Below are 19132 nucleotides of genomic sequence, written 5' to 3'. Positions count from 1 at the left end.
CCTTATACCAGAGCTGAGCAGCGGTCTCTGGGCGATGTCTCACCCTGCCCCTTCCCCCTCTCTCAGCCTTTCTTTCTGTTATAAAAAATGGGTCTCCTAAGAATAAATAAGTATCACTCTCTTCACCTCAACTGTAGCCAGGCACTTGTGGTTTCCCAAAATGTCCTTGTTGTTTCAATATGTTAAGTGTATCCCTGGGCAGCAGCTTAGGACCGGCATCTACTTTCTCACCTGTCCACCTAGTGACATTTTTTTCCCCATGACCCGGCTTAGGTGTCACCTCTCCTTCCCTCAGAATTGACTGGTCTCTCCTTCTTGCCCCTCTGCAACTCTAACAACTGAGTTAATACACTTACATGTTGATATGTTCATCTTCTACTCCTATGCATTACTGATACTGTCTCTAAAATGTGAGCACCTGTGCACTTCACAAGTTTTTGATTTAAAAAATCAGCACCCAAAAGGAGTTTAGCACCCAGTTTATTACAGTACATAATAAGTAACAAACACACAGCGGATGTTTATCGAGTAAGAAAATAGACATACAGGGCTTAGGAGACAGCATGATGATTATGCAAAATAGCGCAGCCGGTTAAACGCAGGTGGTGCAAAGCATAAAGATCCCGGTTCGAGCCCCCGGCTCCCCACCTGCAGGGGAGTTGCTTCACAGGTGGTGAAGCAGGTCTGCAGGTGTCTTATCTTTCTCTCCCCCTCTGTCTTCCCCTCCTCTCTCCATTTCTCTCTGTTCTATCTAACAACGGCGACAATAATAGTAACTACAACAACAATGAAAAACAATGAGCAACAAAAGAGAAAATAAATATTTTTAAAAAATTTAAAAAATACACATACATAGTACATGTGAGAATAGGTAAAAATAATACATTAGAGAATAGCTCATAAATCAGAATGTTAAATAGATCATCACTTTCATATATAAATATTTTTAAATGTTTGTTTTACTGCTAGGACAGAGAATTGAGAAGGAAAGGGGGAGATAAAGAGGGAGAAAGAGAGTTAGTTACCTACAGCATGACTTTCCTACTTGGCAGAGGAGAAGCTAGACATGGACATAACGTTTTAACCAAATTATTACAGTTCTGCACGGTTGAGTTATTCATTCCAAAAGCTGTGCTATTGATATAAGATGAAAACTGCTTAAGTGCGTTTGTTTTACTTTCTCCTCTGGTTTTTCTTTAAAAATATTTATGCACTTAATGGATTGTCCAAAAAAATGCAATACAAAAGGGCACTGAAAGGTAACTTTGTTTCCATCTTAAAGCCCTAACATATTGAAAAATAATGAGGTAGGAATTGGAAAAAACATACAAGGTAGTTATATAATATGTTTTGGTGAATCTTAACAATCTAGTCTCAGATTTATTGCACTCTTCTTAATCTTTAGAAAATGGTAGCACTCACCACAAAACCACAATTCATAAATTGCCAAATATGACTGACTTGCACATTCCTTTTAGAAGAACTTGTAACTGGTAAGCCTTTTAATCATAAGAAGCAGTTGATATTCTTGGACTTCAGGCAGTGCATTAAATAAGATGATGGGGGTGTTTGCTTTTGATGAGTTAGAATTGTCACTGTTACTACTTAGCAATTAATGTTTGCTGTTTTCTTTTTTAAATTTTTCTTTATTTTACCAGAGTACTGCTCAGCTCCTGTCTTATGGTGGTGCAGGCTTGAGAGTCTCTGCATAACCATTATGCTATCTACCCTGCCCTCGCTGTTTTCTTTAGAAAGGAAATTATCACAGGTTAGTAAAGGTGAGAAATTCATAGTCTCCTAGCATAATCTTTTGCTCCAAATGTTACAATTAACTTAAAGTAACATTTTTTATATTTATTTCTTTATTTTCCCTTTTGTTACCTTTTTTTATTGTAGATATTATTATTATTATTGATGTCATTGTTGTTAGGACAGAGACATGGAGAGAGGAGAAGACATAAAGGGGGAGAGAAAGATAGACACCTACAGACCTGCTTCACCACTTGTAATGCAACCCCCCATGCAGGTGGGGAGCCAGGGGCTTGAACTGGGATCTTACGCCCGAACCTTGCGCTTCGCGCCACCTGCACTTAACCTGCTGCGCTACCGCCCAACTCCCCTAAAGTATCATTTTAAAAGACTGATTTGGTATGTTTCTGTTATTTAATTTTTGCAAAGAACTGGCTGTTTCAGTGTTTTGAGAGCCAGGCAGTAGTATTCTTAGTAGAGTATATTTGTTAAATGATTTGGCATTATAGCTGTAGATGGATTATAATTATATCTTTTCTTAAACTTAAGAGGCGGTGTTGAGTTTTAGGTTTTAGTTGTGTGGCTGTAATTCTTGCATTTAAATTCTTATGAAAAGGGAGTCGGGCTGTAGCACAGCGGGTTAAGTGCAGGTGGCGCAAAGCGCAAGGACCGGCATAAGGATCCCGGTTCGAACCCCGGCTCCCCACCTGCAGGGGAGTCGCTTCACAGGCGGTGAAGCAGGTCTGCAGGTGTCTGTCTTTCTCTCCTCCTCTCTGTCTTCCCCTCCTCTCTCCATTTCTCTCTGTCCTATCCAACAGCGACAACAACAATAATAATAACTACAACAATAAAACAACAAGGGCAACAAAAGGGAATAAATAAATAAAATAAATATTTTTTAAAAGAATTCTTATGAAAAGAATATGTTGCTATTGGAAGGGTGCTTCTTTCCTTTAGTAGAATTATAACATGGTTCAAGAAAGAGAACTTCTAGCTCTGGCAGGAGTACCTGCCCTACTGCACTGGGGAAAGTGTCGTTACTGTGGTGTCTCTTGCCTCTTTCTCTATCTCTCTCTCCCTCTGTCTCTATTTGAAAAAATGTTGACCTAGAGCACCTAAGCCCCAGTGACGACAATAAATAAATAAATCTCCAATGATTTACTGTTAAAAGTTATCTTGAACTATTACCTGGCCGGCACATAAGATATTTATGTAGGGAGTCGGGCAGTAACACAGCAGGTTAAGCGCACATGGCGCAAAGTGCAAGAAGCAGCATAAGGATCCCAGTTCGAGCCCCAGCTCCCCACCTGCAGGGGTGTCACAAGTGGTGAGGTAGGTCTGCAGGTGTCTTTCTCTCCACCTCTCTATCTTCCCCTCCTCTCTCCATTTCTCTCTGTCCTGTCTAACAACAACGGCATCAATAACAACAACAATAAAATAAAATAAAAGCAAGGGCAACAAAAGGGAAAATAAATATAAAAATTTTTTAAAAGTTAATAAAGATATTTATATAATATATCAATAATGTGGTGACGGGAGTTAGCTCAAGGGACAGTGCCCAGGCTTGCAATCATGAGGCTCTGAGAAAGAAAGAAAAAGAAAGGAAGAGAAAAATGGAGAAAGAGAAAGAAAGGAGGGAGAAAGAACGGACGGACCAGGGAAATAACATAATGCTTTTGAAAAAGACTTTCATGCCTGAGACTCAGGAAGTCCCAGATTTTAATCCCCGACACCACTATAAACTAGAGCTAAGCAGTGTTTCCATTTAAAAAGTTCATCTTTCCAGTAGGGTGGTAGCGCAGCGGGTTAAGCGCAGGTGGCACAAAGCACAAGGACCAGCTTAAGGATCCCGGTTCAAGCCCCCAGCTCCCCACCTGCAGGGGACTTGCTTCAGGTGAAGCAAGTCTGCAGGTGTCTATCTTTCTCTCCTCCATTCTGTCTTCCCCATCTCTTCCGATTTCTCTCTGTCCTATTCAACAACAAAAGCATCATCAACAACAACAACAATAATAATAATTACAACAATAAAACAAGGGCAACAAAAAGGGAATAAATATATATATATAATATATATATATATATATATATTTTTTTTGGGGGGGGCCAGGTGGTGGCGCACCTGGTGGAGCACACGTTACAATGCTCAGGGACTTGGGTTAGAGCCCCAGTCCCCACCTGCAGGGGGTAAGCTTTGCAAGTGCTGAAGCAGAGAGCTGCAGGTGTCTCTCTTTCTCCCGCTCTGTCTCCCCCTACCCTCTGATTTCTGGCTGTCTCTATCCAGTAAATAAAAGATTAAAAAAAAATTTTTTTTTAAGTACATCTTTCCTTAGAGTTGGGTCTTGACTCTGCAGGGAGTGATGCCATGTAGAGAGTTGGACTTGATGAGCCGGGTGGTGGTGGCACACCTGGTTGAGTGCATGTCACAGTGTCCGAGGACCTGGGTTTGAGCCTTCAGACCCCACCCGTAGGGGGAAAGCTTCACAATTCACAAGTGGTGAAGCAGGGCTGCATGTGTGTCTCTGTCTCTCTCCCTCTCTATCTGCCCTTCCCCTCTTGATTTTTGGCTGTCTCAATCCAATAAATAAAGACAATTTAAAAAAAAGAGTTGGACTTGAAGCATGAGCTCCAATATTCTGTCCCCAACACTGACTGCATATGTCAGAGTGAGTCTGGTTCTTTCCTTCTCTCAACAAATGCATATTTTATTACTGTAAAAAGTATATCAGATAAGTATGTGTACTTAGGTAGTAAGATTATATATTGTTCTGTTGTAATTCTGAAATCTTAATAGGGAGGTGAAAGGTTTCAAGACCTGATTTAAATTGCTACATACATCGCATCCTTAAACGATTCTTTGTTGTTTACTTTTTATTGGATAGAGACAAAGAACTTGGAAGGGATGGGAGAGATAGAGGAAGAGAAAGAGAGACAGACACCCATAGCATAGCACCACTTCACTGCCCATGAAGCTGTCCCCACCCCCACCCCTCAGGCCCTAGTGCATGCTAACGTACACAGGCGCCACCACCTGGCCTTCCAACTATTCTTAGTGCTATCAGTTCTTCTTTGTATGGTGAAGTTTGGGGAGTTGCTTGTTTTTTTGTTTGTTTGTTTGCTTTTAGAATAACAAGACTGGGCATAGAGCAGTAATGGTTATGGGGGGTTGGGGGAGACTTTCATGCCTAAGGCCACAGTAATGTTTTTCCTCCATCCTTCAGGGTGAAGCAATTTACTGCTTTCTCTTCACATTCACTGACTTTTATTATTTCCAGTCTGCACGTCCATCTGATGTGCAGTTTTTTTTAGACATCTCAGTTTGCACTTGGGGTTTTTTTTTGTCTTGTTTTTTGTTGGTTTAGTTGCGTTTCTTTCTCTTTCCTGAGAGACTCATATTTGCCTTTTACATCTTTGTTCATAATTAAGATAGCAGCTTTCGAATGAATCATTTTATGTGCTAACCTAGCATCTATGTCACCTTGGACTTGGCATCCCTTTGTTGTCTTTTCTCTTGAAAGTGGGTTATTCCTGTTTCTTACTGCACATATCTGTATGAGTATAGGCTGGCATGGTCTATTGAGACTCAACATCCTGTGCTCCTCCAATGAATATTGCTACGCATTTTGGCTGGTTTGATAGCTTGCTTGCTTATTTGATTTTTGCAGGCCAGTAACTTGTCTGAGCTCAGCCTTCAAATTCTGGGATATTCAGTTATTCAGTGTTCAGTTATTATAGGCTTGACCTGGCTGCTTCAACTCTCTCATATATGGCCATGTACCAAGTAATGTTTTAGTGACACCCAACCACACAATGTGGTGATCTCTGCATGTAGCCTAGGCATGCAGAGCTGTGTATACATTTTCTCTCTGTGACATCCACCTGATGACAAAAGCCACCAAATAACGTACTTTTTTCTGAACATAATTCTGTTACCCTGCAACACGTGCCATAATTTTGGAGCCAGCAGTATAAGCAGCATGCCTACATAGAGTTTGGACTTCTGTCCTCTCTGTGGTTCATTTCCTAGGTTTTTAGTTCTTATGGTTACACCGAGACTGCATTTGTTCAGTCCAGGTTTATAGCTGCACAAATCGAATGCAGCCTGCCGTCTGGTTAAATCTCTTGAAAATGAAAGTTCCCTCCATGCTGTCCCCTTCTGCTCACCTTCAGTGTGCACACCCTATTTCTCTTTCTGCCTTGAAATAGTTGTAATTTTAAATGTATTTTTGGAAGGAAGCAAAGAAACATGAAGATGCTATGCAGTAAAATCTTGGTTTCATCCTGCATCCTTGGCCTAACCGTGGAGATACAGAGATAGTCAGACTGGCAGATGTTAGATATTTATTTGTAATTGCTGTGAAGGTAAAGCAGGGTGTGGAGAAGTGATGGGGGAGAGGTCTACTTGTAGACAGACACGTGACGTTTTAATTGGAGATAATGGAAGTGACATTTGGTCACTAGTCTTAGTGAAGAGAGGGAGCCATACAAGAATCTTAAGGGGAAAGCTTGTTCTAGTCAGAAAGAGCTGCAAGTTCACAGTCCCTACCAGAACTGAGACAACAAAGCGACTGATGGGAGATGAAGTTTCAAGAAGTGGTAGTTAGCCTAGATCCTTGTGTTATGGGACTGTAAGCAAGGAGGAACAATTGCTCTGATTTACGGTTCATGAAGGTCTCTCTGTTCTTTAAAGTGGAGGTAGAGTGCAGTGAAGAGTGAGGGCAGTAAGGAGACCTTTGCAGACGTAGTCTGGGTGAATTCTGGTGGTGGCTTGGATAAAAATGGGGAAAGGTGGTCAGATCCAGGTATTTTTCTGAGATATAATCAACAGGTCTTGATGATGAGCTAAATAAATGGGGTGTGACAGCAGGGTCAACTAGATAGATACATCGTCATTGACTAGATGACAAAAAAAAAAAAAAAAGGAAAAACTTGGTTTGGATGAAGAAGAAAAATAGAATTCAGTTTTATGTATCCTGAGTTTGAGGTGAAACTTAAATACCCGTGTGATTTTAAGGCAGCTGGCTATATTAATCAGGAACTCAAGGGAAAGAACTCCATTGGGGTTGAAGGTAGAAATCACAAAGCTTCTGTTTAATGTGTGTTTGGATGGGGTGACTTTGAAGGGGATGTAGATGTGGTTGAGAAACTAGATCTGAGTTCTGTAGCTCACCAGCATTGAAAAGTCCAGAAAAGGAAACAGATCTGACAAAACTAGAAAGGAGCTGCCAGCAGTTGGGAGAAAACCAGAAAAATACACATCGCCATAGCCAAAGTGAGAAAATTGTCTAAGTAGTACGGGAGGGGTTGGAGAGGTCTGCCCAGATGGGAGCTGAGTGCCCAAAGTTAGGCTTAACAACTTGAAGCTCTCTGACGATGTGAGGCTTTGCTAAGTATAGTTTCATAGAAAAACTGTGTAGGGTGGCTGAGGCTATAAAATTCAGGATTTGAAGGTGGAAATGAAGACACTTGAGTATAAACAATTTTGTCGAGGAGTTCTGGCCCCAAAGATGGAAGGAGTAGAGAAATGAGTTTATAGGGGGAGTAGCTAGTCAAGGGAACTTAGTGAGTAAAGTAAACAGCACTCGAGCAGCCCCTAGATTCTGTTCAGACATCATTTCCTACCTTCCAGTACTTGTCCTCTTTGCTCCTGGAACCCGTTTGTAGAGGCACTACTGTGAGCACCAAAACTGGGCGTCTGTACATCAAAATATATTTGGGATATTATAATGCAAAGAACCAAGTTCAGCTGAACTTTTACCCATGAGATATGGCTAAGCTGAAGTCTTATAGACAAAGGAAATAAGTACAGTTTAGTCAAATGATAATAAGCTGAAATGTTTTACTATCTATGATGTCTACATGAGCCTTTATTCTATCTCGGACTCAGAATTTCTATCACAACTAAATATAATTTACTGTTATGCAGAAAACTGCAAAGTGCTGTATACCCAGTAATGAACAACACTGCAGATCTAATTGCTATTTTCATGTAGTCTAGTGACTCACTGTTAGTGAGGGTGCGAGAGATGCTAAAGATAATTGTTTTAAAGAGATTTGTACTGTTAAATTTATAAATGGAGTATACTTTAAGTGTTAAGCAAAGGCAGTTTAATATATTTACATGATTTATATCCTAAAGGGATTTCAAAAATAAACATGGCATACATTAGAAATATTAAGAATACCTCCCCAGATCCCTGCCCCACTAAGGAAAGAGAGAGAGAGGCTGGGAGTATGGATCTACCTGTCAATGCCCATGTTCAGCGGGGAAGCAATTACAGAAGCCAGACCTTCCACCTTCTGCACCCCATAGTGATCCTGGGTCCACACTCCCAGAGGGATAAAGAATAGGAGGGGATTGGATATGGAGTTCTAGTGGTGGGAATTGTGTGGAAATGTACCCCTCATATCCTATGGTCTTGTCAATATGTCCATTTTATAAATAAAAATCTAAAAAAAGGAAACATTAAGAATAAAACTAAGATAGGTCAATCTCAATTTTAACCATACACAAGAACCACTTTAGGAACTTTTTTAAATCTACCAATTAAATCAGATTCTCAGTTTGCAACTCAAGCATTGATATTTTTTAAATACTAATTTACTAGCAACAGAAAAATTGTTGTTGTTTTTTTAATAGAGTAATACACTACTGAACTCCTGGAGCTGAATGTATGGCCTGTTTAAATATTAAATATATCTGTACAGTAAGACCAAATATCAAATTCTATATTCATTGAATTATATAGATATTTTCTAAATAAGCCAGGCAAAGTCAGTTATAGACTCAAGCCGTTTCAGGGTCCAGAATTTAAGGATTTTAAATAAATGAGGTTATATACCTCAGAGTGTTTGTTAATCATCAAGAGGTCAGAAAGCAGTAATGTTCTTTGTTTTTCGTTTTTAGAAGAATAAAAGAAAACAGCCTTCACAGTAATTCATTATTTGAATGTCTTCTGGCATTGTCATTATAAAGCATACAAATACATATGAATTAGTCTAAAAGTTTACCATCAGGAGTTATAAACTGAAATGACAGTGCAGTGCAAATATATAGAAAACTTTAGAGGCATAAATATCTAATGTATATGAAATGTTAGGGACTAAAGGGACTTTGTGCTGAAATTTCAAATCCACAAAAATAATCATTCTATAATCAGTTTTCATTAAAACTCTTTTTTTTTTTTCTTTCACAGAAAATGCTTGGACAGAAGAGATGAGTACTATTTCCACTAAGGCCTAGAATCGCCTACTGTACAATAGTCCTGATCAGGCAATATACGAATGGCCCAAGGAAGCCACCAAATTGATTTTCAGGTTTTACATGACCTGCGACAAAAATTCCCTGAAGTACCTGAAGTTGTTGTTTCCAGGTGCATGTTACAGGTCAGTGTTCAATGATTTCTGCATTTAGTAATACAGACATGGTATCAGAAGAAAACTCTTGTAAGTTATCTTCTTGGTAGGACTCGTTTGCTATGTGGAAGAGATGAGCTTCTACGTATAGTAATCAAGTGGACTTTTACAGACTGTTTTGAGTCTTAATATGGACAATACCTACCTTAGAAAGTAGACGTGAGACTTAAATGAGCTCTCACTATAAAGCATGGGTCCATGGTCCATATTTAAATCTTATTTCATTTTCCCTTCTCTCATTTTGCCAGTAGAACATTTAAGTTTTCCAGTTATTCATAGGACAGTGAGGAGTAAGGAGTCTTGGATTCTAATTCTGAACGGGCAGCCTAAGCAGAATTGGCAAGTAATGTGCTTTCTCTGTATTTAGTGATAGATGTGCCTTCTCAGTTGATTAAACTGGAAATCTTTATCAGAAACAGTTTTTCAGCTTGCTGAAACAGATAAAATGAAATTTTGGCTCATATATGTTTACTCATAACAAATGTTTTTGAATTTAAAATTACATGAAATTTCTAAAAACGGTCTATACATATACTTAATAGCATCACTCTCTACCTCTTCATTTAATTGGTCTGCTAGATTTTGGTCTCCTCCAACTTTGGTCTCTTCAGTCTGTCCTTACTTCTGACAAAGTGTTTTAAGTTTGTTTGGGTTTGTTTGTTGTTGTTGTTTTTTCCAGGCAGGGGGGTGGGAGGTGATTTTTGTGAGTTTATTTTGTTTTGTCTTTTGTTGTTTGGAGAGGAAGATCAAAAAACTGCTCTGCCAATTAGAGTGGTTTTTTTTTCTTTTTCTTTCTTGCTTTTATGTAGGATTTTATGGGGATTGAATCCAGGGTTACATACATGCAAGGCAGACTTGCCACCTATGTTGAGCCGCCTCCCCGGCCCCAAAATGTCTTTCTAAACACAGGACTTATTGTATGTTTTCTTGCTTTTAAACCTAATGACTGGAAGTTCCCTGCGCCCTTCAGAAAAGTCAGTGTACCTTGACTAGGGCATATGAGATCTAGAATCTGGAATCCTGCTTTTTGTAGCCCTGTACACCCTCCTTACACCCTATGCTAATGTAATCTTCCTCAGTTGACCAGGATTCTGTGAACATTCCTGGTTCTTTCTAAAGTATAGTGTTTAGGACATATGGAATAAGTTTTGATGTTGACCTTATGAGGTGGTGAATGTATTGATGTGGTTGTGGTGATCATTTCACTGTTACACATATATTAAATCACCACCCTATGCAACCTGTGTGTGCAATTCTTGTTAGCGATGCTGGAGTGAAAGAGAATAATTCTTTAGCAGAGGGTGAGGTGTACTGGTACCTGTCTGTGGAGATGTGTAACAAAACAATCCTGTAAATCAGCATTTCCCCAATAAAGTAAATTTTTTTATATTTATTTTCCCTTCTCTTGCCCTTGTTTTTTATTGTTGTGGTTATTATTGTTGTTGTTATTGATGTCGTAGTTGTTGGATAGGACAGAGAGAAATGGAGAGTGGAGGGGAAGATAGAGAGGGGGAGAGAAAGACACCTGCAGACCTGTTTCACCGCTTGTGAAGCGACTCCCCTGCAAGTGGGGAGCTGGGGACTTGAACCAGCATCCTTAACGCTGGTTTTTGTGCTTCACACCATGTGAGCTTAACTCGCTGTGCTACCGCCCAAATCCCTAAAGTGAATATTTTTTTACTAAAAACAATTATTATTGTTATATGGAAAAGTTATGCATGTACAAACTATTGTATTTTACTGTTGACTGTAAATCATTAATCCTCCAATAAAGAAAAAAAGAAAAAAACCCAATTATTTCTTCTTTAAAAGTTTATGGCTTGGTATTGAAAGAACTGTCCAAAACACTTTTCCTAGTAACATAGCTGTAGAGAATTTTAAGTACCTTTAACTAAGAGTATAACAGAGAGCCTTTTATAGAATATTTAAAATGTTTTATAAAGAAATAAAGATTTTTATAATCTGTGTGATACTCAGGACAAACTAAGTTAAGAAAATAAAACAGAAGTATATGTCATTGATAGCAGAGAGGATATGTATAATTCTATGTATTTGCCCCTGTCTGCATAATGAAATACCCAAAGGATTAGCAGCAAAATTAGGGGCCAGGGAGATAGCCCAGTAGTTGAGCTTCGATGGGTAAAGCCCTGAGTTTATTTCCTGGAACAGCATGAGAGCAACAAAGACAAAACAGGTAGAACTCTATGGATGGTAAATTAGTACTTTTTTTCCTCCCTCTCCCACTCCTTCTCTCTCTAGCTCTCCCTGAGAGTTTCTCTCATTCTTTTTTTTTTTTTCTTTTTTAAGATTTTATTTATATATTTGTGAAAAAGATAGGAGGAGAGAGAACCAGACATCACTCTGGTACATGTGCTGCCAGGGATTGAACTCAGGACCTCATGCTTGAGAGTCCGATGCTTTATCCACTGCGCCACCTCCCAGACCACTGTTTATCTCATTCTTAGAAAAAAAAAAATAGAATGAAACTTCTCAGGGTGCATCTTACCATACTGTTGGTGATTTGTATAAATGAACTGCCTATTCTTGAAAAATATAATTTAATCATGTTTTCAATTTATACATAGAAAATAGATTGTTTTTCAGTTGTCTTTGGGTATCCAGTAAGAAGTCTGTTTTGCTTACAAACTGCCTGTGAGCTAGACTGCACTCTGATGGACTGAGCTGATAGTCATTCCGGACATACAAGTAATAAACTTTGTAGCAAGGAATGTGAGCTGGGAGAGGTGAAAGAGGAGAAAGCCAGCTTCCTCCTGAATTCCACCTATGAGTGAGATTATCTGTTCTCCTGACTTACTTCATTTAACATGATTCCTTCAAGCTGTATCCAAATTGTAGCCAAAAAGATTTCATTATTTATTACAGGCGAATATATTCCTGTGTGTGTGTGTGTGTGTGTGTGTACATATACCACAACTTATTTAATCACTCATCTTTTGTTGAACATTTAGATTGTTTCCAAATTTGAGCTATTACAGATAATACCTGTGTGATGAACAGAGGTATGCATAGATCTCTTTATGTGTTTTTTCTCTTTATGTGTTTTTGTATTTGGGTAGCTTCTTAGGAAAGGAGTTGCTGGGTTATATTGTATGTCACTTAATATTTTGAGTAATCTCCAAGCTGCTTCCCACAGGAGCTAAGCCATTCCCACCAGCATGTGGAAGAGTTCCTTTTTCCGTACACCCTTGCCAGCACTTGTTTCTGGCCTTTTCTTTTACATGAGGTAATATCTAATTCTTGTCTTTGTTTAGGTTTCTTTGATACCCTGTAACTTTGAACATTTATTTCATGTCTAGTGGCCATCTGAATATTTTCTCTTTGGTGAAGATTTTATTTATATCTTGTCCCCACTTTTTAATGAAGTTGTTTGGGGTGTGTGTGCGTGTGCGTGTGTGTGTGTGTGTGGCTAAGTTTCATGCGTTTGTTATAGATTTTAGTTACTCGCCCTTTGTTTGACGTGTATCATGTGAAATTTTGCTCTTACTGTTTTGCTTTTGTTTCCTTTTGCTGTAGAGAAGCTCTATATTTGGTGTAATTCTGTTGTTCTGTTTTTGTTCTCTCTCTCTCTCTCTCTCTCTCTCTCTCACTTTTGCTTTGGCTTTTCACACTGTTGCATTCATGTCTTTGAAGACATTTCCAAAGCAGCAGACTTCATGGAATATTCTGTGACTATTTTCTTCTAGCATTTTATGATTTCTATTCTAATAACTAAGTCTATGATTCATTTTGTGTTGACTTCCGTGGACTGTGAGATGAAGTGCTACTCTTTGATTCTTTTGCATGCTTTGTAAGTCAAATAAAGTGATTAAAATACATTTATTTCATTTTATTTTAGAGACAAAGAAAACTTGAGAGAGAAGGTAGTAGAGAAAGAGAAAGAGACAGAGAGACACCTGCAGCACTGCTTCACCACTTGTGAAACTTGCCCTCTATAGTTGGGGACCAGGGGCTTGAACCCTAGTGTTTGCACACTGTCATGTGTTTGCTCTGCCACGTGTCCTACCACCTGACCCTCAAAGTACATTTATGCTTATCCTACTTACAGCCTTAAAATGTCCCTGTAAGTACATTTTGCTGGTAGAGAATGGTGTCTTCTAAAGGGTAAGTCACCCAAGAGCTTATGGGTTATGGCATAGCTCAGACTAGAAAATATTAAGTAATCAGAAATTGAAGAACTGAAGGGGTTTTTGAGAGCTCAAGAGAATTAAGGAGAAAGGCTTTCTAAATATGAGCACTGGCTTTCAAAAAGGAAGATGGGACTGGGTTTGTTAGGAAATACAAGATTTAATTGGAAATGTTGGCAAAAGATAAGAAATGAGGGCCTTTTTGAGCTTTGACTTAGAAGGGAGAATTTCCTAGGAATTACAGTAATGTTAACTTGAAACAAAAGCCCCAACTAGCTTTGATAAAAGATAAGTTCTGAGGAGTAAATAGTTGATGAAGATTTGATGAATTTAAAATTTTTACTTGACAAATTTTTATTCAAAGTTATGAGTAAGCTAAGAAGTTTTTATGGCAAGAAAGATTCAAACTCAGTTGTGGGGAAGAAAAAATCAAACCTTGTTTTACTAACATTTTCTTTTGTGTTACCTGCTCAAAAATGTGAACTATCTTTTTTTTTTTTTTAGATCACTTTATTAGGGGAGATGTTACTGATGTAAGAACGACAATTTAATGGGGGCCGGTGCTGGCACACCTGGTTGAGTGCACGTTAATTATGCACAGAGACCCAGGTTCAAGCCCCCAGTCTTCACTTGTAGGAGGAAAGTTTCACAAGTGATGAAGCAGTGCTACAGGTGTCTCTCTGTCTCCCCCTCTATTTCCCCTTTCTTTGTGATTCTGGCTGTCTCTAGCAAATAAAGATAATAAATTTTTTTTTAAAGAGCTGTCATTTCTTTTTAATTTTTTTTATCACTAGTGATTTAATAATGACTAACAAGATTGTAAGATGATGGGTAAAATTCCACACAGTTCCCAGCACCAGAGTTCTATGTCCCATCCCCTCCCTTGGAAGCTTCCCTATTCTTTATTCCTCTCTGGGAATACGAGAGGAAATTGCATCCCAAAATTCTTTATGGGATGCAGAAGGTAGGAGATCTGACTTCTGTAATTGCTTCTCTGCTGGACATGGATACTGGCAGGTTGACTCATATCCCCAGTCTGTTTCTGTCCTTCCCTAGTAGGGTAGGGCTCTGGAGAGGTGTGGTTCTGGGACATGAACTGTCATTTCTTAACAAGATTTCAACATACTCTTTTTATTATTATTATTTATTTTTAACTTTATTTATTGGATAGAGACAGCTAGAAATTGAGAGTAGAGGGGAGGTAGAGAGGGAGAAAGACAGAAAGACACTTTCAGTCCTGCTTCCCCACTCACAAAAGTTTCCCTGCAGTGGGGGCCGGGACCTCGAAGCCAGGTCCTTGCTCGTTGTAGCGCTCATTGTAACGCTCATTGTAACATGTGCACTTAACCAGGTGTGCCCCCACCAGGCCCCCAAGATGTCTTTTCAGTTCAATTTTGTCTAGTAAGATTTTATCTCTTGGCAACTACCTATAGACATTTTAACTTGATTATTCATCTTTTCTATGTCTGAATCTATTCTCTTTCTATTATTCTCCTACTCTTAGAGTCTCTGTATTCTTTTACTCTTATAATCATATTATGTTAATTAATAATTTGTAGCTGTTCATCATTTGTTTCCATAGTCGAGTTATTTCAAGACTTCTAAGTAGTCAATTTTCCCCTCTGTTCTTTTATCTTAAGTATCAGTAGACTTGCCTTTGCAAAACACCATTGTTTCTTCCCTTCTGTATTCAGTCATTTTCTTTGACTTTCTGCTTTGCCTATAATAGCCAGACTCGAGTGCACTTGAATTTTCAATATCTAATCTTAATCTATTTTTGTGAAAACGTGTTCCACAATATTAACTCCAGTTATATTTGTTCTATTCATGACTGTCTTACCCATGATACTCTCTTCACAGAGATTTTCTTTTCCTTTCCCTGTCCTACATGTATATTCCCTGAAGCCCAGACGACCATACCCTCCTTACTAACAGTATCTTTTACAGCCCATATTCACTCAATTTGATACTTACTCATGTTTTAGTAATGTTACCTTTTCAAAATCTTAACTTGAATTGCAATTTCCTTTGGGGGTCGTGTTATTGATCCCTGGCCTTAGACAGCCTTACACAGTATTATGCACACGTAGGGTGTTCAGTAGACATTTTTATGACTAATTAGTGAGCGATGATTAGTCTCTTTTGAGAATTCTTTAGAAACAACAATCTCATTGGGGAGTTTCCTTTTATTATTTTAATGTTTCAGGAGTAGATTTGCTTGCTGCTTTGGAGTCTGCTTTAAGCATATGTCATATATATATATGTATATATAGATATAGATATAGATATAGATATAGATATAGATATAGATATACACACACACGTGTATATTGTATGCGTTCATATATGTCTACACATTTGGAGTCTTTTACACAAGAGGAGGAATTAAATCATTGAAATGACGTTGTTATGAAGTTTAGAACTGTTTTCAGTATAAAGGAGAATGTTAAATGTCATTGTTTTAATAGAATTTGTATAGAACTTGAATGTGCGAAATATTTATACATTGTTATACCTGACCCTCTGTAAGTGCAAGTTCTACATCTCTGGGTTCAACCAACTACAGGTGGAAGATGTGCCTACAGTGAAGTGATCGCATCTGTGCTGAACACATAACAGCATTCTTTCCTTGGCACGTTGTTTAGACAATTTAGTGTAAGAACTATTTGCACATAGCATTTACATGGTGTTAGGTATTGTACGGAATCCAAATGGTTTAAAGTATATAGATATGTAAGTAATAGCAGATAGTGTGTCATTTTACATAAGAAGTTTGAGCATCTGTGGATTCTGGTGCCATCTGCAGAACATTGGTCTTCTCCTTCGCCTTGCATTGAAGAAAGTGAAATAAATCACCAGCAATTCTGATGGAACCATTCAAGAAAATATAGAGTTCCCATTCTTGCCACTTCTGCTCAGTCAGACATTATCTTCCCTGAAAATACAGTCCGAATGAGAAAGATTTCTTCAGCATGTGCCGCGTATGTTTCTGACAGTATTCAGAGGAGATTAGGCGACTTCCTTGACTTGGTCACCCCAGACAGCTACATTATAGCAGAAACAGTGGCAGCAGCTCTTTGTACATAAATTTAAAAATACATACTCCAAAGGGAAGAAGAAAAGTCCCCCAAAGATCCAGCTATCTGTTACACCTATATTAATCACTTATTGATTACATCGTAATTTATAGTAATATAATTGTAAGCATTAACTTCTGGCAGTTAACATCAACCTTTTTTTATTTGCTTTTACAGAATAACAATAATCTGGATGCTTGTTGTGCTGTTCTCTCTCAGGAGAGTACAAGATACCTTTATGGTGAAGGAGACTTGAATTTTTCGGATGATTCTGGAATTTCAGGTCTACGCAATCACATGACTTCTCTCAACTTGGACTTGCAGTCACAGAATGTTTACCACCATGGAAGAGAAGGAAATAGAATGAATGGAAGTAGGACTCTGACCCACAGCATTAGTGATGGACACCTTCAAGGTGGTCAGTCCAATAATGAACTGTTCCAGCAGGAGCCACAGACAGCCCCAGCTCAAGTCCCCCAAGGCTTCAATGTTTTTGGAATTTCCAGTACATCTGGTGCTTCAAATTCAGCACCACATCTTGGATTTCACTTAGGCAGCAAAGGAACATCTAACCTTTCTCAGACTCCCAGATTTAATCCCATAATGGTAACTTTAGCCCCAAATATCCAGACTGGTCGTAATACTCCTACTTCTTTGCACATCCATGGTGTACCTCCACCTGTACTTAACAGTCCACAGGGAAATTCAATCTATATTAGGCCTTATATTACAACTCCTAGTGGTACAACTCGACAAACACAGCAGCATTCTGGCTGGGTTTCTCAGTTTAATCCCATGAACCCTCAACAAGTCTATCAGCCTTCACAGCCTGGTCCCTGGACTACTTATCCTGCATCTAATCCTCTGTCACATACCTCAGCCCAGCAGCCAAATCAGCAAGGCCACCAGACCTCTCATGTCTATATGCCCATCAGTTCACCTACTACTCCACAGCCACCAACAGTTCACTCATCTGGTAGCTCACAGTCTTCTGCCCATAGCCAGTATAACATTCAGAATATTTCAACAGGACCTCGAAAAAACCAGATTGAGATCAAACTTGAACCTCCACAAAGAAACAGTTCTTCAAAATTACGACCTTCTGGTCCTCGAACCTCTAATACTTCCTCTTCAGTCAATAGCCAGACCTTAAATAGAAATCAACCCACTGTTTACATAGCTGCCAGTCCCCCAAATACGGATGAGATGATATCCCGTAGCCAACCTAAGGTCTATATTTCAGCTAATGCCACCACCGGAGATGACCAGGTCATGCGGAATCAACCTACCCTCTTCATTTCCACAAACCCTGGAGCATCTGCTGCCTCCAGGAATATGTCTGGGCAAGTGAGCATGGGCCCTGCCTTCATTCATCACCACCCTCCCAAAAGTCGAGCCTTGGGCAATAACTCTGCAACTTCTCCTCGAGTGGTGGTCACACAGCCCAACACAAAATACACTTTCAAAATCACAGTTTCTCCCAACAAACCCCCTGCCGTCTCACCAGGGGTGGTGTCCCCTACCTTTGAACTTACAAATCTTTTAAACCACCCTGATCATTATGTAGAAACAGAGAACATTCAGCAGTTCACAGACCCTGCTTTAGCACATGTGGACAGAATAAGTGAAGCACGGAAATTGAGTATGGGCTCTGATGATGCTGCCTACACACAAGGTAATGATAACACTGACGCTGGGACTGTTTTCTATGCTGCTGTGCTGGGTTTATTGGTGAACATTTGGTTTCTCTGCAGAAATGATTGTTAAGCCTTACTAATGTATCTTTTAGATGTTGCCCCATATATTGCTATCCAGAGAATTTCATTTGTGTTATTGTGAACTTGGAAGTTTGAGAGAGCCAGTTAGAACTCTGATTTCTTTTAATGTTCATTACTTTGTGTTTACTCTTTTGCCTACAGTGATATTGTTTGCCCTTTTAATTTGCTGCAAATAAAAATTCGTAAAGACACATTTTAAGAACACTGGTTGGCTGACCAAGATTACTTAGCTGAGTTGTTAACACAGGAAGTCCGCTTTCTTCTTTAACCAGAAGAATTCTTTTCATCCTTCTAGTGCAACACTGTTCCTTATTTTCTGTCAGTCTAAATTGCTGTAGGTCCTAGAATAATTCAGAGAAATCTGAATTTTGTTCTTGATACTTATCTAACTCAGTCTCCCTTAAGCATCAATTAATACAACTCTTCACTTTATTTGGAATTATGAATATTAGTTTTAAATTGATCTCACACTTTTTTGAAATAGGCTAGTTGATATTAGCTTGTTTACATATGTATGTATTAGCCTAAGAAAAGGCAATTTGTCATACATTATATTTGTCCCCTTGACTAATCTTCATAGGAAGTTTAAATGTATTCAGAAGATATAGAGGATAAAGGTTTCTTTTCTTGTATCTTGACAAGTTATAGATTGTCTTTTGGTTAAACAACATATCTTGGTTGTCTTTGCATCCTTAACAAATTGTTGTAGGCTGAAAAATATTCTTAACCATCACCCCCATGCAGCTTGTAGCCCTTACAACTGCTAGTACCACTTGTCCTTCTAAAAATGTTTTAAAAAGAATGATTTTACTGTGAAGTTTCTTAGAAAGCCCTGGTTATTTTAGTGGTTGGTGGTTTTTTTTTCTTCTTCTTTCTTTTCTTTCTTTCTTTTTTCTTTCTTTTTAACCAGAGCACTGCTCAGCTCTGGGTTCTAGTAGTGCAAGAGACACTGAATGATGCATAACCATTA

At 38.7% G+C, this 19132-nt stretch overlaps 1 protein-coding gene across 6 annotated transcripts in view; it reads left to right on the top strand.

Annotated features, from left to right (window-relative positions):
* Positions 1-19132, top strand: part of TAB2 (TGF-beta activated kinase 1 (MAP3K7) binding protein 2) — a 78094-nt gene that overhangs the window by 36188 nt on the left and 22774 nt on the right. For 5 of the 6 annotated variants that reach the window (XM_060205355.1, XM_060205357.1, XM_060205354.1 and 2 more), the window contains 2 exons: positions 8943-9132; positions 16562-18059. In XM_060205355.1, coding sequence (XP_060061338.1) covers positions 9031-9132; positions 16562-18059 — 1600 coding nt within the window. In that variant the 5' untranslated portion in view covers positions 8943-9030. The remainder of the gene's footprint in view (positions 1-8942; positions 9133-16561; positions 18060-19132) is intronic. The other variant, XM_060205356.1, reaches the window with a different exon arrangement.

Source organism: Erinaceus europaeus, chromosome 13 (assembly GCF_950295315.1).
Source record: "Erinaceus europaeus chromosome 13, mEriEur2.1, whole genome shotgun sequence".
NCBI classification, from domain to species: Eukaryota; Metazoa; Chordata; class Mammalia; order Eulipotyphla; family Erinaceidae; genus Erinaceus; species Erinaceus europaeus.
Note: the sequence above shows the minus strand (reverse complement) of the source record. Positions and strands in the feature narration are given on the sequence as shown.